The 22,733-nt window shown below is 44.9% G+C and overlaps 1 protein-coding gene across 3 annotated transcripts in view; it reads left to right on the top strand.

Moving 5' to 3' along the window:
- sema5ba (sema domain, seven thrombospondin repeats (type 1 and type 1-like), transmembrane domain (TM) and short cytoplasmic domain, (semaphorin) 5Ba) overlaps positions 1-22,733 on the top strand; it is a 270,795-nt gene that overhangs the window by 114,222 nt on the left and 133,840 nt on the right. For all 3 annotated transcript variants that reach the window (XM_050049434.1, XM_050049435.1, XM_050049433.1), the window contains exons 4-5: positions 17,066-17,165; positions 17,725-17,770. In XM_050049434.1, coding sequence (XP_049905391.1) covers positions 17,066-17,165; positions 17,725-17,770 — 146 coding nt within the window. The remainder of the gene's footprint in view (positions 1-17,065; positions 17,166-17,724; positions 17,771-22,733) is intronic.

Consider the following 22,733-nt stretch of genomic DNA (forward strand, 5'->3'; position numbering starts at 1 on the left):
TGGGATCCAATTTTGGTACCGTGACAACACTAATCTGGAGGGGGTTCATCTGCAAAAACGAATGAAAAACTAAACAACGATATTCGGTATTCGGTACTTGGTATTCGGCCAAGCGTTTAATATTATTCGGCTTCGGCCACAAATTTTCATTTCGGTGCATCCCTACACTTTAAGCGACGACGCCCTTAATTATGCGTAACTTTAAGCCTTAATTACATTTAAATTAGTGAGATACATTTAAATGTATCCCCCATATAGTTGTCATGAGCAGGGACATTAGCAATGAAGACGACAGTGTTCTTTTGTACCAGGCTGTAGACGTTAAGTTCTGGTGTTTTTAATATGGTTGTTTATGAGGAATGACTTGCTCTTGGAGTAAGTGTTATCAAAACAGATGGAAATGATGGCCAGAACTATGTTGTAATAAACCAGAATTATTCTATAATGTTGAAGTACGAGCTCAAGTCAAGGACAAAAATGTTGTTGTTACCTGAAACTTTTCAACAGTCCAAGAAGGATCAATAGTAAATGTCAGGTTGTTGTGTTGTTGTGAAAGTTGAAATTAGCTTTAGAGACCAAGACTGTTTTTTGTACCAGGCTGTGAACATGTTTATTTCTACACTTTAACATGAGGGTCTATGAGAACTGACTCACTTTTGGAGCCAGCCTCAAGTGGCCATTAGAGGAACTGCAGTTTTTGGCCTCGTTCTTCAGGCCCAGAGGTTACCACTTGGTCAAGCATTAAACCTCTGCAGCAGGTCTATTTTGACAGCACAGCACCGCTGTTTTCCAATCTGCCAGACCCCACCACAAACACAGCACGTCGTATGTTTCTACGTCTGTGTTTTCTGTCAACCACACCACAGATACAAGGCAGCAATACAGCATTGGAAGCACGTAACCTCCACCTATGGGCACACACTGTACGAGCCGCCAGCTCATGATCTAGATGGATGATACTGGCTCGCAGCAGAAGACTGCGGGTCTGATAAGAGCGTGGCATGAAGGCAGCGAGTGAAACTAGTGAATCTAGATACGGAGTCTGTTTTCTGGAATTTATGGAGTCGGCTGTGCGTAATGTTACGAGGCCCAGAGAGGTGTTTTTGGAGCGTGTGTGTGTGTAAAGAGGTCAGCGTGGTTTATAAGAGACACAGATAAACTCTGGCCCTTCATCACACCCAGTGAAGCAATATCCATCAAAGCAACAAGATGTTTCATAAGGGAGTGTGTGTAGGAAAGTAATGGTTGATAATAAGACCTCTGGCTCAGGCTTCACGGCCTCCTTTAGAGAGGAGAGGAGAGGAGAGGAGGAGTGGTGTGATAGATGAGATGGCTGGGTCATCTGCTCTGCCCAAATAACTCTGAAGAGAGACAAAGGAGAAGAGAAATTGCAGCATCGTTGCTCATTTCCTGTTCAATACCTTGCAAAACTTGTCTCTTCCATTTGCCTTTTGTACTCTGTGGTGTGCCCTGCCTGCCTGAACTATTCTCTGCACCCATCTTATCTCCACTCCTCTCTCATTCATTCTTCTCCTCTTCATCCTCCTCGTCTTATTTTCTCTTTCTCTCCTTCCTCCTTCACTGTCTCCTCATCCCTCCATCACCTTTTCTCTCTCAGCCGGCTCTTTTTAGGCCTTATAATAGGCAGAGAAAATGCCTCACACACTTTGTACAAGTCCTTCTATCTCTTTCATCGTTTGGGTAATGGTGCTGTCATGTTGCCATCTGAAGGGCTCTTGAGCAGCACGAGAGCGATGCCCCTGTAAGACATAAATGTTCACTTAAAAAAAAAAGTATCAGGCATGGATCTCTGATCTCATTTTTCATTTTGCACACCGTCTTACTTTGCCACCTGTCTGTGTTCCCCCCTCGCTCATGATTACAGTGGTGGGGCTTAATTGGAGTGGAGCTATCAGAGCTGTGGCGTGTTTGCAGCCATCCATCAGGCAGCTGAATGGAGCTGAGTTTAGCATGCTGCTGGGGCCAGCCGCTCAGCCGCTGATGGTATGTCAGGATATCTGATGCTGGCCCCAGAGATAGCAAAGAGGATCAGAGAATAGAAAACATTTAAAGGCTTTATTGCCACTTTAACTGAAACGTAGAGAGGCAGCAGGAAAATTGCTCTCTTTGCTTTTCTGTGTCTTCCGTCCTGTTGGATAGCAGCTCTCAGACGTGTGCCACATTGAGGAAATGCATTAGTAATTTTACAAGCTGTCCTTATGTTTGAATAAGCTCCTGAGATGCTTTGAACACAAAAACATCAAGCCTGCAGATTTATTAGGTTGGAAACATTTCTTTAACATTTAAAGTCTCTCAAGTCTGAATTGAATGCCGTCACTTAAAGGCTACAGGTGCTCCAGATTAAGTGATTTTAACCCTTTTTCGTGCAGTTTTCTTTTGAGATACATCTGGAATCAGCACAACTTGCTCTTTTCAGTAATATCTCCTGCAGAATCTGTGACGTCCACAGAGGGTAAATTATGTTGATGGCATTTCTGAGCAGCACAGGGAGAAACTGCAAGAACAGCTCAGGCTTCAAAGCTTTAAATGCACGTCTACTTCTGCCTTCCTTTAAATGCACTGCAATATATTTATAGATTAGATTGAAGTATCCTTGACTGCATTTCCACCAGATCTGGTGACAAGGGGCATCTCAAAGCTTTCTATTCATTTCCTCTGGAGAACAGGAGAGGCAGTCGGGCGGTGCTTGGGGGGATTGTTGGGGTGAGTCTCGAGGAAGTGTTGCGGCAGAGTCCTGCACCGACAGGTATCCTGCAGAAAGCTGTGTAACAGGTAAAAATATGAATATATATATAAAATCATGGGTTAAAAGGAACTCCACGAGGGAGGGCAGCGGGTGAGAACAAAAATCTATTTTTATTTCTCAGAATAAACCAGAGTAAAAAGATGTGCAGTATATTTGTAATATTCTGACAGTTGCTTTTATTTTGAAAGTCAGTGACACAAGTGTAACCTTTGGAGGTTTGATGGTGGTGGAAGGAGCATGCTAACATGTTTCCTAACCTGGCAGTGATTGAGTGTTTTCACCATCCAGTCAAAGAGACGGAGAACCAGCTTCATGTGAGGGACTGGAGCCTGGGGGGTTTGATCATGGGTGTGGGACTAGTCACGGGACTTTATTTAATGGATGCAGCTTTGACGTTGACATAATGACGGGTAATGGGTCGGTTCTGGTGCCAAGCTTTACGATGATGGACGGGTGGGGGTTTTCTAAAATGGATCCGTGCAGGATTGTGGGTTGTGGTGTGTCATCGGTCTGTATCTATGTGCAGTAGATTAGATTTAACTTTATGTGAACGAGTTCATCCAGCGTGATGTGACTGACTCACCAAAGATTCAGCAGTGGGATTTCCTACTTCTCACCTCAGATGTTTTCAGAAATAGATTTTGGTGGATTGTTCAGACAAAATTACAGGATGTTTATGAGCAGGACGACATGTTGAACCAGGGACTACCCAACTAGCAGCACTAATGCTCCACCCCTCCCACCATAGACCTATTTTGTCTTGTTCAGAGGGGACAGAGGATCTGTAGGTGGAGACAGCAGGTCAACAGTAGACGCCACATATGAGTGGTACACGTCATCTGAAAGCTGGGAACCTGAGGATGAATTTGAGATGCAGCTCAGCGCTGTGTGTCGAGTGTTTCTAGTCTTGAATATTAACATTGTGTTTTCATTAGATTCAAACTCTGAAAGTTTAGAGTGTGTTGGGTCCTAGAGCATTATGATGGAAGTATATGTCCTGCTCAGTTATGTCTCATAAGTCGTTGCAGCAGTTTTTAGGTTGATAGAGTTTGTTACACAGATTTGGTGCCTTAAGAACTTTTGACATTTGTAGATTTCTGTAACAATCTGATTTCGGGTGATTGGATGGGAGCACTTCTGTTCTGGAAACTGCTGAGAGACGTCCTCATTGTCATCTGTGAACGCTCGAGGTCTTTAGTTTGTGGCTGTGAAGTTCCACAAAAAAGTGGTCTCACTACAATAAAATGGCCACTGTGGGGTCTAACATCATCACACATGAATAAAACTGGGCTCATTGAATCCACAAGAGTCTCAGCTTTTCAGACATATCCAATTCATGCAATTCTGAGTCTGTCTAGAGACCCAGTGTGCAGAAATACTAAAATACAATAGGTGAAAATAACACATTTATACTGCATCAAAAAGCTGCACAGGACTAGCATAAAGCAGGCATGTCTGTAAAGTGGAGACCGACAGATATCTTAAAGCAAGAAGACAAGGACCCTTACAGACAAGTTAGCATGACGTGGTGCCAGTTGAATTCTTTAGATCCTCTAGTTTAACGTGACACCAGTATTTTCACTGGAGCCTTAAAACTCAGTCTGCTGCAGCTTTTAAAAGCTGTTGGCAGAGGACGCCGGCGTCCCAGGGGAGCAGAAGAGGTTAAACACAAGAGTCACAACATATTTAAGTGTCAGACTGAACTAAGGAAGCAGAAAGCTGCTGTGATAACTTGTAAAGAAAGCAGGAGCACTGTAGGAAGATGCAGCTAGACTGTATTCCATTAGGCTGACATGTCAGCAGCCTTCTGCAGAGTTTGATCGCTCAGCCGTTGAGGAATCGTGGAAGAACGTCCTCTGCCCTTAAGATGGTCATTAATTAAGCCCCGGACTTAAAGAGCCATTCACCTGCAAAATAAGTTTCAAAATCCATCACTGATAGAGCTTGTTAGAGGACTAGGAACACTCTTCATCATCGCCATCATTATTTCTCGTCTTGCAGCTCTTCTCCAGGAGCCGCTGCTCCCTCTCATGCACCAGGTGCCAGGTACAGCGAGTGAACATGGAGGCTCCGTCCCTAACAGCTCCGTCATGTTTGAATAAAGCCAGTGCTGAACATTTACATAACAGATACCAAGAAATTATTACTTCAGCAGACAGATACAGACAGCAGTTTAGCAGATATTATGTCTGAATGGTTTTTATTCTGTCACATCTCCTTTGGCTCCGTGTCACACTCTCTCTTCTGTCAGCTTTGGAACAACCTCACTGGACTCGTGTCAGCAGCTCTGGATGTTTCTCCACTGTTGCTTTGTGAGGCAGACACATGTCTTTACCTTTCGCTGACTGAGAGGCCATTAGCCTCCTGAACCCAGCGCCATTCCTCCTGTGGCTGCTCAGTCCCCGGTGTCTGCAGGCTCTTCCTCAGCTCTGCCCGTGACCTGTGGACCTCTATCTGAGTTCAGTCATGTGGGACAGGATGGAAGGACAGAGGGACAGTTGTGCTCCACTGAGGCACTCTCACAAACCACCACCCTCTGCAGGTTCAGCCACAGTGAAAATCCAAATTTGGAATAGTAGAGATAGTGAAGAAGAGGACGGGGTGGAGACCTGAGTGTGAGGAAGGGCGAAGACTGATATGAGGAAGACCAAACAAAACATATTTCAGGGGATTTGGGCCAGATAAGGCCGAGGTGTGAGATCTGGCACTGCACCACAGGGACAGTTTTGCTCCTTCAGTGCTGAGAGGAAATTTAACATTTATAGAGCTGCTTTATCTTTAGAAACATTCCTACAGTAAATAGATATTGTATGTAAATGTGTGTGTTGCAGAATGGATTCAGTCTTGTTCCATTATTCAGACACAATTGTTATTTTCACATTTCAAATGTGAGTAATTTTCTCAGGAAGTGAGAGCACTGCAAAATGTATCCAGAATGCAATCTGTGTGTGTGTGTGTGTGTGTGTGTGTGTGTGTGTGTGTGTGTGTGTGTGTGTGTGTGCTAATTGACACTGGAGGTGATCCTTCATTCACAGAATCATCTGCCAGATGGCAGCGAGTGTCTGCGACCCGTTGCGTGAACAGTTTTGGATCGACCACCTTGCCCTGAAGATAACCATTTTTAATATTGCCTATTTCTAGCAAGTCGTCTTCCCATTAGCACGACATTGTGTTCCTGTGTTTCACCCTGAAGGAAGATGATGATCGACAGATACCTTTACTACAATATGTGTCATTCATAGCTCATTAAGCAGTGCAGCGCTCGAGGGGAGAAATCAACTAGATGCCTGATTATCATGCTAATGATAAAAAATATGATAAAGTGCAGGATGTTGTTACGTGAACATTTGCTGTTTGAGTCAGAATTAAAAAAGTAACAGAATTTAAGTTTACACAGTTTGGTTTTAAAGGTCATCTGAGCGCCTGCTCTGTCACTGCTTTGTTGTCTACTAGTCAACGGCCACAAGTGTTCCTCCAGGTCTTCCAAATGGATCTTAAAGCCATTTCAGTCGTGTTGTCCCATTCGCCCAGTCAGTGTCTGTAAATAAGTATTTCACCGTTGGAAAGATGGTCTTTTCATAAGACTCGGCTGTCTGTGCAGCAGAACGACGCAAATACTTTGAAAGTGGTGCCACATGAGCAGAGACAGCAGAAAACAGGGCTGTGGCACTTGCTTTTGCTCAACGATCTGAAAACACTGCCGTACCCAGGCCCCTGGGAAGTGTGCCGGGCTTTGAAGCTAATTTTCATAGTGGCCAAAAAGTGCTACTGGAATATCCAGGGTCTGTCATGCCATCATGATGCCATCAGGTCTAAACAGCTTTTTCCCATAGACTAATATTTGGAATGAGACGTCAGTAAATCAGCGGATCACAACCACCTGGAAATGACTTGTTTTAACATCAACATTTGATCCGTTTGGTTTGATAACATTTGGAAAGTCTAGAAGAGCCACTTGATTAAATCATTTTATCCCCATCCAAGTTAGCGGAGGGCTAAACTGGGAGTGAGCTGCTTGGTCAGCAGTAGTGTCTTGTGCACCTGCACTTGGCCCAATAATGCGGGAGGTAATTTGACACCCAGGAAGTTGACCTTTTTTGGCTTTATGCACCACTGAGCAACTTTGATAGGAATGAATGGGGCCCTGCCTCCAATACTGTATCCAGTTCTCTTTATATATCCATGGTTGCCATCTTGGATTTTTGGAGCCTGAAGTGACCATATTTGGATGAGAGGGTGGAGCTGTGGAATATGGCGACGCCTCACAGACTGTCTTAGTAAAATTTTATTTTGTGAGTCCTATAGAAATGCAGCCCCTGTACAGTGTTCATAAACAGACCAAAACAGTTTTTTGTCCCAGACTGTAAACATGTTTGCTCTGATAATATTTGGAAAGTCAACTGGACTAATAAACTTCACTATGTAGGAAACAGTGTGGCACCCACTTCCTGTTGACAGACTCTCACTAATACAACTAAACAGTGCACTAAAATATCTTCTTAGGCGAGACATAGGCGACGCAGTGACAGGATATTAGTTTATATGATCAGCACGGTGTAGTTTTTGAATTTGATTTGAGTGGATCTCTCTTGATCCACTTTTATACTCTTTGTTGCCGTGGTGACGGGCAATATGAAAATGCATCCTGCAGTTTGAGCAACACCTGAAAGCCAGTGGGACATGGAGCGGAGCAGGGAGACCTACGTACTGGTTAAATGGAGGGAAGTTTTCCACAGTTCATTTACACATAGACACGTTATTATGACACAAAGCTGGTTGAAGTGTCTTTCTAACAGCAGCAGATCTCTCATTGTGAATCACTCTATCTCTCTCTAACTCTTTATTTCTGTCCCTGCTTGATGTTGGAGGGCTGGAAAGTGGGAGTTGAGGCGCTGCCTGACTCATTTCATTGTTATTTACACACACAGTCAAAAGTGGAGCGGCGTGGTGAAATAAAAAAGTTAAAGTTAGTTTGGAGCCTCAGGTGACAGAGATGTTTGATATAATTAGTGTTGAGTGTTTTTATACCTGCTGCAGCCGCTCATTCCCACTTTCAATCTGTGTGTGTGTGTGTGGGGGGGGGGGGTTCCAGACTGCTGGAACAGCACAGGTCTGTGAGGCGTTCAGGCACGTGGGCGAGACGCCTGCCAAGCTGCAGACCACAGCTCAAGACCAAAAAACAACACAGCAGTTTGTTTTTAGTGAGTCATCGCTGTTTTTCCAGCGGCTTCTTACCCCCAAATTCCACCAGATGCGTGTTGGTTGCGTCTGCGCTCCATCACAGCTGCGGTGCTCCGGAGCGCTCCGCAACAGATACGCAGGACTTCTATTTTTGCCGGACGCCGGAGCACAACGCAGCAATTCAGCTCAGAGCAGATCGTGCGGGGCAGGAAGTCGTGCACAGAAACAAAATAAAACATCCGGTTAATTTTCAAAATAAAATACACAGTGTTCACGGTGGATCATATTTCCCTGCAGGTTTTCAGACGTCATTTCACCCCGTTGACACCATGGACGAGGAGATGTTAATCATGGAGGTGCACCCAGATGTCTTCCTACTACTCCTCTGGTTTTGTGCTTCTATTTATAGAAACTACATCTTGTTATATCGCGCGATTATGCGTGAATACGTGAGATCTCGTGGGTCCACGTGACTCCCGCTGTCCGGCGGAGCTGCACCGCTTTGCACAGCAAACACAGCCGGTGGGTGTTGACAGACGGCGGAGCATGCAGCGGATAACCAGCGCAGCTGTTCCGCAACTAACACGCATCCAGTGGAATTCCGGCAGTAGACACCAAATATAGGTGGGGTTTTTTCCCAGCGACCCGTCCCTGTTTTTCCACCGGGTTGAGTGCCACAAAGAGCAGTTGTGTTTTACTGGGACATTGCTGCGTTCCCAGCCGGGATAGTGCCACTAGAAATGGTTGGCTTTTACCGAGACACTGCTGCTTATCCAGTGTGAATTGTGTACGTAAAAACATGATATTTTCCTGAACATTACAAAGGGTTCTTTGTTTTTTGTAAGTTATAATGAATTTGCTACATTATCACTTAAAAAATGTATCTGTGGTTTTCACAGCAGCCTTCAATGCCAACATTTATTCTGGTGATTGACTTGTGACGACATCAGTGATCAGCAAAGTTATTACAGTTCATTCTGCACATGAATTATGTACCAGTTACAGGACGATATCCAGTAGCTATCCAACAGTTGTTGAGATATTTCACTCACAACCAACCTCATGATGGCACCAGAGGAAAGTCAGGGCATCAGCGACATCATTAGGATTCCTCCTCTGGGGACCAGGAATGTCTGTAGAACATTTCATGGCAGTTCATCTGGAGATATTTCAACCAGTGTGGACCGACTTACACACTGTGTTATTGTATGGCTCTGTCAGCTGGCACATGACTAAGTGTTGTCCCCTCAGCCGTCAGATTCTACTCTGCCTTTTTAATCTGCAGTTCCACATTTGGTCTGAAGAGGACATATTATATCATGTTATTGTTATCATCTGTATGTTTTGGTATAAAAATCCGTCTATATGTGAGTCTGCACTGTGGCCCTGAACGCTGACACATCCCCCAGCTCAGAGATGGACAAACTGTGATGGGTTCGCGCCCAGACGAGCCCAGCGGCTCACATTTAGAGGGATTAGATGAAGGTAAGATTGGATCTTTATCAAATCGCCTGCTCTGAGCTCCAACTTGAGGGAATCTCACATTCCATCAGGCTTTGAAGCGATAAACGATTGGGATTGTTTTCAGGACGTGTGGCTCTCTGTGCGTCTGCTGTTTGTTTGTGCAGACAGATTTTTTTGTTTTTGATCTGCGATATGTTTTGCTTTGGTTCCCTCAGCTCCATAATATGTTGGCATTTTCCAGCCTCGACTGTCTTCATCCAGGCTCGGTCTAATAGCGAGTCAGATCAGTCGGGGTGCCACTTCACTGTGCCCACATGCTGGCTGTGTGGGAAGGAGCCGAATGTTTAAAAAGATGGAAGGAGATAGAGAGGTTATGATTTATGTCTGTGGGAGACGAATGCCTCAGCCACTGTCCTCATCCCTCTCCTCATCCCTTTGGCAGCCACGGGCTAATGCATTAATCCGTCTGCCAGCCGATTGCAGAGGGGGAAAAAATAACGCAATAATCGTTCATCACGTCCGGCTTTGGGCCCCTGAGTCAACGGTGAGGGAGGGGGCTTCATACACACCCTGCTTTATTGTCCCTGCTTCGCCCCACCGCCAGGACAGACAGTTATGAGGGTTAGGAGCGAGCGGCGCATATAAAACCACTTGTAAGCAGGAGGATAAATGTCAGTCAGTGAAAGACCCCTCACTGTCAGAGAGGCCTTTCTAACAGAGTAAACAAGCTCAAGGTTCACAAGCTCTCCTGAACGCTGAATCAAATTCAACCTTCTTTTTTTTTTTACAAGCTTTTGAAGAGATATTCATGCGGCGGGGAAATGTTTATATGCACGTAATACTCCTCAGTTCGAATTTCAAGTGATTCATGCTCCACATTAAACTCTGTGAACTGAACGCTAACAGCTCCTGTTTTTACTGTGAGGAGCGTAATGCCTCTGTGGGAATAATTCTCTTGTTATCTGTTCCTCCGCTGCACATTCTTATTTTATGGTTCATGTCATATGCTCTGTTTTAATGCTCTTATTTTATGGGTAGAATAAGTCACTTTAACTGTCTGTCATTTATCTAAATGACATCATTTTCTATTTCTGGATGTTTTCCAGAATATTTAGTGTGTAACGTCGGAGGCGGGGCTTGAGTTTGTGTGACAGGCGCTGTATTTTACCCCACTCAGTTTGCCTCAGGTCGCCTCCTACTTTTTATGAGCAGCCGTCCTGACTCTGTTCTGTTTTTACCACAACATTTTTGCTGTTGTATAATCTCCATTCTTTGGTGACGTGATACGACTCTGCATTGAGGCAGAGGCGCGCAGGACGAGCCTCCAGGCGTCACGTACGCTCACACATACAACACACGTGGTGTAAATGGAGCGTCTGTAACAAAGCACTTTAATAATCACACTTTTATCGCTGGTTCAGATTTATCTGAGTCCTCCCAGGTGTTGCGTCCCAATCTCTGTATCACGTTGTGTCTTTGTGCAAACCCGTGCTCGTGTCCGACTCTTTAAGTCAACTTCAGGTCTGTTTACATAAGATAGTGAGGCAAAGATGGCCGACACTCCTCGCTCCCCTCTGCTCCTCCAGCTTTGGCCTCTGCAGCCATTAATCAGAGAGCGATGTACAGATGGTCCCGCTCGCCTCCTCGCTCCGGCCTTGTATGGTTCCTACACCCACCCTGCGTGTCAAAGATGGTCGACCCGTGCGTACATGCTCGATGTGAGACACATAAAGGATGTGCATATGTGCAATATAAATATTTATAGAGTGAGTAAGAGATGGTCGGCGTGTTATTGAAATTACAGCAGGTCGTCCGGTGATTTACGATGTGTGCTGAGGTTATCAGTGATTTAATCCTCTGTGTATATAAATGTTTTACAGTCTATTAATATGTTTTACTCTTGTTCACATTTCTCTTATGTTCCAATAAGAGCAGAGCATTTGTTCATATAATTAACCATCAGTTTAGTGCTTGAGGCGGTGCACGTGGTGCTCTGACTGATTGTGTTCTGCAGCTGCTGGGCACTATACGGTGCATATGTTACACTTCACTGAGGCCTGAATCATTTATTTAATATCTAAGTTTGATATTGCGAACATGATTAAAGTTGTAATTATTTTATGAAAATTAAAATCAATGCCTGTGTTTGTGATTTACATCGAATTTTACATGAGAAATGTAAACAACTACAGTCAGTCCCTCTGACGGTCCCACAGTCACTCAGTGTGTTTCCAGTCACAGTGAAGTGGAGCTCCAGTTCCAGCTGGACGAGGACATCTAACTGGCCTACTGTCCTTGTCCCAGTATACAAGCACGGGAGGGGAACCCATTTATTGAGCCAAGTATGTGCGACTCCTCTACGATAGGTGGAGATATGCCCCCTTTCAGCTTGTTAGTATTGGACCTTTTTCCTGTTGACCTATTACGTCACAGACCAAACAATGGACAAACAAGTTAGCTACGGTTAGCTAGCAGCTAACTGCTACCATGGTGGACAACTTTACAGCTCTGTACATTTGGTCCGTCCAAAAAGTCACGGCTCTGGATGTAGATTTCTCCATGTTGTTACCGGCTTCTTCTTCTGGCAGGTTAGGGCTCTATATCTGTATCGCCACTTTACAGGTGCTCTAAAACCTTTTATTACATTAACAGTTGTCACAACAAACTTTGTGCAGCAGTGAGCAACATATTTCCACACTTAACATTTGATTTAAGTTGTGAATGGTCGTCAGAAGGACAAAGGGAAGGAAAGAAGCCTGGATACTTCACTGTAAACCTGAAGTGGAGTCAGCCGAGTCAACAGACTCTTATTTCACCGGCTGCACAATAAATGGAAACATACAGATATATGTAGAAGATGTAAAGTAGGTGGACTGCAGTAATGTTTGCCTGGGTCCAGACCTCAGAATCCGCCCACTCCACAGAGCTGACAGAGATGGACGACCTGACTATTGTATCTGATATCAGGCAGCGAACGTACAGACCTGCCTACACAGAGCTGGTGTGCAGGAATGTTTATGTGCTGCTGGCTCCAGTACGTGCTTACCTGAGTGAGCAGGTGTGGTCGACCCTGTTGCTAGGTGTGATGCATTCTTTTAACAGATGTGATTGGTTGTCACAGACACGCCGTTTTGTGAGCCTGCAAGGTGTGGACACCCAGGATGCATCTAAATGTCCTCCCTCTGGACTCGCGGACTCAAGTTGTACGTACTGAGTTCACCGTCATCACGTTAACTCTGCGTGAGACGGCGAGCCGCTGACAGACAGCCCTCGAGACTGTTTCACTTGTTGCAGTTGAAATGTTCGAGCAACAGTTACAATGATTGTAACTGCTGTCGTCTCGTGTCTGCTCATCTGTCCCTGCAGATAACAAAATAGAAACCTACAGAGATGTTTGTGAATCAGGAGCTGTGACTAAATAAATCAGGTCAGCCTGTTAGTTACATCACAACATCTTCTTTAGAGTGATTTTCAGACACTTTTCAAGCCTTTATATTTAACAGTTCACTGCACAGCCTGTAGGGCCGGCTGCTATAGCAAAATACACCTTGATTCCCCTCTGTAGTTTATATCTCTACATATTTCTCTATCTTGATGTTGTTGAGTATTATTTCTGGCACACGATTCAAGTGTTGTTTTACAGTTTTACAGTAACTGTATTACACACAATGTCACATCCATATTGCAGTGAATTGTGAGTTATTAAATCAGTGAAGTCTGCAGCCCAGGCGGACTCTCTGGAAGTCTGCAGAAAGTCCACTTCAGGCCCCTTGTGGACTGGATGAGTTGTGGATTTTGAGCCCTCTGCGCTCCCAGACTTCCTGGGAATGCGCCTGCAAAGTCTGCAAGTGTGGGGAAGTCCGGACATTTGGATTCAGTGGAAATGAAATGAACTGCATCACAACACGAAACTGTGAAAGTGTTAGTGTCACTCTGCTGATGGAAGGTTGAGACAGACTCAACTCATCTCTGCTGCTCTGATGGGTTTTTTCCAATTTTCCAAATATCTCAGAGTTGTGATCGTTTTATTTCTGCTGTTGTAACGTCGGGTGGGAAATGAGTGTGTATCCCCGATGAGATCAACCACACATATTCTCCCTGCTTGATCTGTAGCATTTAATTCACTCACTGTCATCCGGCGCCTCCCGGTAGAGATGTTGCGGTCACGCCCAACTGGTACTCTACATATCTCGTCTGGCCTGGGCACGCCTCGGGATCCCTCAGGAGAAGATGGAAAGGGTCACTGGGGAGAGGGACGTCTGGAGTACCTCGCTCAGCCTGCTGCCCCCACTACCCAGCTTCAGATAAGGGGTTCAAAATGGATGGATGGACAGACGGACGGACTTTCATCCAGCGTTTGGGGAATATTTCTCTGACCTCTTTGTGTTTCCACCATTTTCTCCCCCTCCATTAGAAACTCTTGACCCTCTTACAGTCCTCCTCCCTGCTCCGAACAGTTCTTCACCTCAGGAGCTCTTTTAAGGTTAAAGATGCTCTGTGAATAACTTTTATCTTCACAAGGACTTAGTCTTAACTTTAAGGGGAAATTCTAAGAATATTCTCAGGATTAGTCACTGGGAGCAGCTCTCTGTACGAGGAAGCTTTGTGACCCATTAAATTATATGTACAGTTGTGTTGTGATTTGAAAGTTGCACTCTTTTACACATTGACAACAAACTGATGACTCACTTGCATCTCATAAAACCCTGAGTCATGTTCAGTCCGACAGCAGCTCAGTAAAAACAGGTTGTTGCTTCTCATTTCACTGATTTCCCCTGTCGACACCCTCAGCTACAGCACGTGTGTGTGTGTGCATGTTTCTGTCTGTGTGAGTGTGTTGGGCCTGTGTCTTTAATCAGGAGCAGCATCCTGAACAGTGGCTGCAGCCTTATGTCTTTTTATGACACATATATCCAGTTATGTTTGCAGATGACGGAGCCATATGGGCGCCATCAATTCTGCAGCCCGTTTCACTGCTCGCTGTGACTTCCTCCAACACTTTGATGTAGTCGTGCTCCGTAGCCTCGAGCTCAGACTTTAAAAGAAGGTTTAAGGTTTTAAATGTTTGATGACTGCTTCCTTAATGAATAAAGTTATCAGCAGTGTGGCCGCATGTTTCACACATGACCACCAACCTTATTCTCCTCGGTTTCATTTGAACATGTTCACAGTGTTGTGTATATTCATTTACAGACGTGTGAGGCGTTGAAATGATCATTCACGGCTGCATCTTTCTTCTCTCTCAAAGCTTTGTGGAAATGGCTGAAAGCTATTTAACACAGCTTTTCAAATTGGTTAAGGGAATCTGAATTCCCACCGACCGCTGTGATGCTGTGTACAGCATGGGAAATATGGGAAATCCCTTTATGCTGCGCAAACCTCCCACGCAGTGAAATCCGTTTAAAGGTCCACGCTCTGGGGTCACACAAAGATCGAAGAGAAAATGCTCTTTTCCTGCAGTTTTCAAAGTGACATTAAAAGCCCCGCCAGGCGGCTCCTCTGCTCCGCTGCTTTGAAATTTTGATTTGTAAAAGCCAGTTTCAAACAGCGCAGAGGTTTCAGCCCCGTACACCACACAGAGCTGTGTTTGTTCCCACGTCAGGTCCGATCAGGATTCTGTGGCTGATTTGTCCTGGGCAGCTTTGTCTCTCTCTGCAGGGGACGCCGCCGCAGCGCAGGAACACTTCCCTGCACTTTTTACCACTACAGCTGCAACTCATCGTTTGTCCTGTTATAGATCAGTGTATTGATCCTTCTTGGAATTATCTATTAAGTGTTTGTAGTTTAAAAAAATGCAACAAAACTAAACAAAATGTGGATTCAGTGAGGTTCCCAGAGGGCAGGTGTGACATCCTCAGTTTGCTTACTAAAGGGGAAATTTGATAATTCTTCTTCTGGAAACTGGAGCAAACTGATGTTTAGCATTTTTGCAGAATGAATTATTCAGAGAGTAACTATGAACCACCAAACCACTTTTTTTCAGCTGAACACCAGTGTATTTGGATATTATTCTGGTTAACATTTTAGTGAGAAGTATTTGAATTCTACATATTTTGGTACAATACATAGCGACTGTCCTCTACGGTTTAAAACTCAGCACTTGAATTTTGCTGTTGGCTGATCTGGTGGCGGCTGATGTGTACGACCGCAGCTTTCATCACCAACCGACCCCGAGCCTTCAGGAACAGCGCTGGTCTTTGAAGCCAATTTCACATACTGGCCAAACCTTAAATGTTAAATGGACTTGCACTTGTATCGCACTCTTCTAGTCGTTTGACCACTCAAAGCACTTTCACACTACTTATCACATTAACCCACTCACACACACATTCACACTCTGGTGCTGTAGCGGCTGAGCCTAAACTTAAAGGGATAGTACACCCAAAAATGAAACTTTAGCCATTATCTACTCACCCATATGCCGAGGGAGGCTCAGGTGAAGTTTTAGAGTCCTCACATCACTTGCAGAGATCCAAGGGGAGAGGAGGTAGCAACACAACTCCACCTAATGGAGGCTGACGGCGCCCCAGATTCAAACGTCCAAAAACACATAATTGAAACCACAAAATATCTCCATACTGCTCGTCCGTAGTGATCCAAGTGTCCTGAAGCCCCGACATAAAAAGTTGTTTGGAAAAACCTCATTTGAACTCTGTTTTTAGCCTCATTGTAGCCTGTAGCTCTGACTGCCTCTCTGGCAGCTGATCGTCAGGTTAAAACAAAGAGTCCCTCTTCCTCTTCTTGTCTTTGATGCCTCATTAATTTCTCACCAATTTCGTCTCCAATGAAAAACATGCAGCCATCTATGAATCTGTGTCCATAAACCACCAAACAAATACAGGCACTTCTGGCTCCAAAAGATGGCAACAGTCGAAATGGCGAACTAAAGGTTTCCAAACGGGAGTCCACAAACCAGTGGGTGACGTCACGGTGGCTACGTGCATAACTTTTTACAGTCTATGGTAAAAACACTTTAACACAAACATGCTGCATCTTTAACTGCCTGAAAAACACAGGTCGGGCGCTTGTGCCTACTCTGTGCCAACTTTCAAGGGTGCGGGGGCAGGTTGAGTCTGAGGTTGCTAAGCGACCTTAACAAGCACCTTATCACAGCCGCTGACATGAAGTCCATGTTTTGTAAGTGTGTCTTTGGCCTAAAATATTTTCTGTGGTACAGATGTGACGCTCTGACAGCTCTGCACCAACATGATCAACTTCTCCTCCATATTTATCACACACTGATATTTACTGAAGAAGCAAAGATATCTGTCAGCTGTGACTGGTTGGTCCTCGTCACATGACACGTGGTGCACGCTGCTGTGTTCCAAAAATTAAACTGTGTTCGTGTCAGGGTGCAGCCATTGCATCCTGAACAATAGGCGCTTGGGAACGTGCACGCACTGCTCAGGCGTTGCTCTGGCGTTTGAGCGCGCCTGCTGTGTGTCTACATTGAAAACAGTGAATTTGAGTGCACAAAATGGCGGCATGTGTACGGCCTCTTCCTCCTTAAACAGCTGATATAAAAGCCTTTTGTGTCCATAAGTAAACTATACTGTGTTTTATTGTTTGTGGTTAATGTCACTGCTTTTATCTCCTGAACTGTGACATGATCTAGTTTTCACTAACCTCTTTGTGTTTGTGTCTTTGTCTCAGCGCTCAGTCCGTGGATTTCCATTTTCTCCCACCCCGGCGTGAGAGACTTCTCCCAGCTAACCCTTGACCTGACTAGGAATGAGCTTATTGTGGGTGCCAGGTAAGGAACTGTAAATCCACTCAGCTCTTCACCCCACAGAGCACATTACTGAGAATGTGATACCCTTTCTGACTCACTCGTGCACTGCGGTTTTCGGATAATGATGCTTCTTAAGTACTCTGCTGAGGCCTCCTTGGACCAAGTCAAGCTTTGGATTTGGCAGAAGGGATGAAATTGGAAGGAGTACGTCATGCCACAATAGAGAGAGAGAGAGAGAGTGTGTGTGTGTGTGTGTGTGTGTGTGTGTGTGTTCTCGTGAGCAGACATGAGTTCAACTGTTGCCTGATTTAACCCTGTTATAAACACATTGATGCAGCTAACAGTTTGTGTCCCTGTAAAACCACAGCTCTCACATGGAGCTGAAAACAAAGACTTAAGGCTGACGGACGGTCACAGTACGGCCTCTAATCGGCTTTGCTTTAAGTTGACAGCAGCTCAAATGGCCTGTCTCTTCTCTGATACTTAATTTGAATTATTAAAGACTTTTTTTTCTGGATAAAGTCCAGTCACATTGGGCACACTCTCTCATAAGTCTCCTCTGTCTCTCTTCTCAATGCAGGAACTACCTGTTCAGACTGGACCTCAGCAACATGTCGCTGATACAGGTAGGATGCTCATGTCTCCACTGCCTGTTCTCTGCTGGTTTTCATGTTATTATTTTGGGGGAATTTGTCACTTTTTCCACATGAAACTGAACTTTATTGTCCTGAGTGTGTCCTGATGCAGCAGTCAGTGTTGTCCACAAGTGCATGCAGCGTCCAGCAGGGTGAAAACAGTCATTAACTCAGGCGTTCATCAAGGTCAAGGATGTGTGAGTTCTGTTATTCTGTTCACGTTGTACACTAATGATCGTACGAGCAGTCATCCCAGCACTTATATCATCAAGTTCTCTGACATCCTGGGACTTTTGGATGCAGACGCTGATATTTCTGGCTTCAGTTTGGAGGTTAAAGAGTTTGTACAGTGGTGTGGAGATCGTCCTCTCGTTGTAAACACTAAGAAAACAGAAGAAATGACTTTTGATCCGGGACATCTGGAGGAACGTTCTCCACTGTTAAACCTTCATGACCCAGGTTCATTCTCAGGGCTCATTTATGCTCAACCTTAGACACAGTACTCTGCGTCTCTGAGCAAGAAACAAGTTGTCTGGAAATGTTTTTTAATATCTGGCCGATACTTATAGAAAACCCTGAGGAGTTCCTCTTAGATATCTGTAGAAAGTATGTGCATGTGTGAAGGTTTTGGCTGAATGTCGTCCAGATAAGACTCACTGCCAGCTTGTGTGTGTGTGTGTGTGTGTGTGTGTGTGTGTGTGTGTGTGCCCTAGTAAAGACTGGCTCAGACCCACAGAGCTCATCCATTCATTCATTTCATGAGTTTGTATTAACTTGCTAACTCGTGGTGGGTGTAAACATCGTCACGTCATCTGATTGGCTGCGTCAGGAGCAGTTTAAGGGTTAAAAGATCCAGATCAGACCCCTCCACAGACAGCTGTATGTCTCTGCTTTGATTAACTTTTAAACTGAACACCACAAAGACTGATTCTGGTTAATGAGACAGACTGTCGGAGCAACAAAACAGCAGGCGAGCGGTCCTTCTCTCTGCAGATCTGAGCTTTCATCCAAGTCCCAGAGTTTGTTAAAAGCCTCTTCACAGCTGTTCTGTCCCTGTCGGACCCTGTCCCTTCACTTCACTGCAGGTCTGGATCAAAACTTTTATTGCACTTTGTTATTCTGCTGCGTTCAAACCAAAGATGTGATTCAGTCTGCCCACTTTAGATTTCTCACACAGGTGTAACGTGATCACGTTTAAAGAATAGATTTAATTAGAAAAGGTGACTGATAGGTGAAAAATATATTCTGTTTCTATTGTCTCTGCACAGTCGAGTGCACAGACAATAATTTGTTGGCTAAAAGATCTCTAGTTGCAGTTGTCGTGTGTGGTAGTTGCATCAGTTGATAAAGTTTTAAGGACCTTGTGGACAGATGTTACTGACATCTTTACAGCGAGTGCTCACTGCTGCGCTGCTTCCTGCCACATTAGGAGGACATAACCTGTCAATAAAACCTTGTTGGTGTTAATGCGACATCCCTCTCTGTTGATTTTCTGTCAGTGAAGCCTCTCTATCAGGTTAGGGTACTTAATGTGTTCCTGTAGATGGATTTGTTCTGCAGCAGACAGACGAGGCGTCCACACATCACAATACAGCACAGACAATAGACAGATATTATAAAAATACATAATAAATAAATCAAGGCTTCATTAATTTGCTGAAGCACCAAGTAACAGTTGCTTCTACAGCACGTGTGCAGTGTTGCTGTGACTTGTTTGTGACTTGTTTGTCTGAGCTGCTGCTGCAACAAACCTGTCCTCATACCGCTGTATTGTGACTGAACCCTCGTCCAGACAGAAGAAGCTGAGATTGGCTGTGCACAGGGAGGGAGTCGTCGTTTAAAATCGAGCTGGTGATCCTCTGGTGTACAGAGACACTGACTGTGACTCACCAATCAGCCTACTGAACCATTTAACTGTTTGACTCAGACAGTTTCTGCTCTTTTAAGATCAGTTTCCAAACCATGACACTGAAGAAAAAGACAGAATTGGTTCAATAAAAGCAGGAGAGAAACAGGTCATCATGATTTCCCCTCTCTGCGGGGAGCAACAACAACCCACACGCTGAAAATGGCCAAATGTTGACAAAGGTTTGGATCCTGCAAGAAGGCAACAATCTACAAGGAATAAAACAACTCGTGAACCCACTTTGGAAAAGCTCAGACTCTGGCAGGACTACGTGCCTGATGTTGATCTGTTTTCTGTTTTCTGATGCGACCAAACCACTGTCATTAAAGTTAATGATGGAGATATTTATTGACAGTCTGGATCACCTTTTAGAGAGCTGATACGCTGACGTAAGAATCAGCATAAATATTTTTTAAGCTCTTCAGAGGATGTAATTAAATATATGCACAGACAGCTGTGTGTGTTAGTGTGTGTCCTCTGCCTGTGGGTGCTGAGTGTGTGTTTTGTGAAAGGCCCGTGGTGATGTGAGTGTTACGCCATAAAGTATCCGTGGTGTAGCTGGGAGTGTGAGCTCTGGGGCACAGGGTTGCCGTATGGTTGCATCAGGCGTCACAAATGACAATCTCCCAATTCTCAGTGGGACTGTGTAATCTTAAAGCTCTACATCACTGTCACTGAGTAAAGAGGAGCAGTCTTTATATAACCCACAGTACAGTGCAGGATATCTGCTCTTCAGTCAGAGCTGCTGCGAAACAAATTTAATTACAAACTCTGTAAAGGTTCATGTCGTTTCTTGTAGCTGTATAAAGTGTGTCGGTGACGGGGACAGGAGTGTAAAGCTCAACACACTGGATGCAAACACTCCCCAAATTAAAAGCTGCAACACATCTTTGGTCACAGATCAGATCCACTGTTAGTGTTGGACCTTAAAGGACCATCATGGTGGTTTTATATGTTTTAGCCCATTAACTACAAATATTATAGACTTTAATGATCGTGTTCTTGTGTCCAAAGAATACCTCCAGTTATGAGTCTGATTTTCCACTTTCCATAAAAACAGTGGTTTCAGTTGATGTGAAAGCAACATGAAAATCACCAAGACAGGAAACAGGCTGATGATTTTGTGTTCTTTATTCACAGCCGTGGCCGAAGGCTTTGTTATTTTGTTCTTGTCCATCTCCTGTCCCAGGAAGGCCTTCATGGAATTTCCTATAATTTAGCACAAATATCCACATGTACTTAAAGATGAACTGATCAGAATGTGGTGGCCAAAGTCACAATGATGTCTCATCTGTCCCATTCTTGTGAAATTGATACTTCAGGAACACTAAAGGTGCGGACACACCAAACTGACGTCAAAGAACTAGCGGTGACGAAAGCCAACTGTTGCGTCGTCTACGTTGCCTCACGTCGCCCTGTGTCAGTTGCATTTGAACACACTACACGGACTACATCTGACGGCCAAGTAGCACGTACATTCTGCGCCTGCGTGAGAGAGAGCGGAGTGAGAGAGTGGTACATCCTGTCAGCCGAGGGGTTTCCTATCTGTGCAGCCGAGCACCGCAGCACCTCCACGGACTATTACATCCAGACGGTCCCGGTGTTTCCTCCGCAGGCTCCACTTCACTCAGCTGCCCGATAAACCCGCTGCTTCTTCCCACTTTAACCTGAATAACAAACCAGGGCTCGGTGCTCCGGTTGGATCCAAACGGAGAGCCGGGGCTAGCTCAGAGACTAGCGGAGGCTAACTGGCTGTGCTTCCCTCCGGTCATGCTGCGGCTAACGCTCCGCTAGCCGCTCCCAGCTAGCTCCGGTTTGTTATTCAGGTTAAAGTGTGAAGAAGCAGCGGGTCTGTGGGGCAGCTGAGTGAAGTGGAGCCTGAGGAGGAAGCACCGGTTAGCCCCGGTTTCACTACAGGCAGATTCACTCGCTACAGGGGCGAGGAAATAAAACCTGAACAGCCAATCAGAGTGATCTCTCTCACCGACAAGCTCCGCCGCCGATTCAACATGCTCAATCGGCCGAAAAGCCACCGACACTGAAGTACCGACGGTGCGGGACACACCGCAAAAACTAGGCCGACAGACGCTCACCGACGGCCCGACTTGGTCGTTTCCTTAACTGAAATGTAATCACTGTCCAGCTACCCAAATTCTAAGAATAAATTCCATCACAGTTAAGATGGATTTTTGTATTTCACAGGGACACAGGTAACATGTTTGATACTTCCTGTTCATAAAAAAGCAGACACAGTCACATGAGCATCCTGGGAACTTTCAGTGCATTAACAGGTCAGAATAAAGGGCCGATCCAATTTTACCTGCATCTGGTTTGACCACAGAGAAGAGAGTGACGGCTGGCTTGATGCAGAAGCATCAGTCGTTGCCTCTGAACGACCAGAGAAGCAAAAGAGGACGGGATCTGATCCAGCCTGGCTCATGAAGAAAAGGACTGTGGTCCAACTCGTTGTCAGCTCTGTGGTCAAACAGCTGCTGCTGAGGCTGGACAGAGACACGAGGAGAGCAGGATGGAGTCTCTGCAAGTAGAGCAGATGTAGTAACATCGCTCGTGAAGCAGCACACACACACACACACACACACACACACACACACACACACACACCAATTCTGGCACCGTCCTGGTGTTTTGCATGTTAAAAAAAAAACGGAGGGTTATATTCTCAAGTCTCACAGGTGCTTGTAGTTATAACATTTAGTAGCAGCGTGGACATTTTGTCTGCCAACTGTTCATAAAAGCACATTGTACATTTTTAGATTCCTGCCTCTAAATTCCCCGTCTCGTACCAAAACATGGAAAATAGAAATAAGTATGAATGTGTTGCACTTTATGTCGAGTTAAATGGTGCTCCTGATATTTTCAGTAGTGCTGCTAGTGGAAGAAATCAATCTGGAGCTCTGATCCAGTGCCCATGATGTGTAGTTAATATGTTAAAGCATGTAAACCCACCTCTACAGTGCTTTGTGCTTATTGAGCTCTGGTTAATATAAGGAATATAAATGCACCACCACAGCAGCAGCTCTGAGTCTT

The sequence above is a fragment of the Epinephelus moara genome, chromosome 7, assembly GCF_006386435.1.
Source record: "Epinephelus moara isolate mb chromosome 7, YSFRI_EMoa_1.0, whole genome shotgun sequence".
Taxonomy (NCBI): Eukaryota; Metazoa; Chordata; class Actinopteri; order Perciformes; family Serranidae; genus Epinephelus; species Epinephelus moara.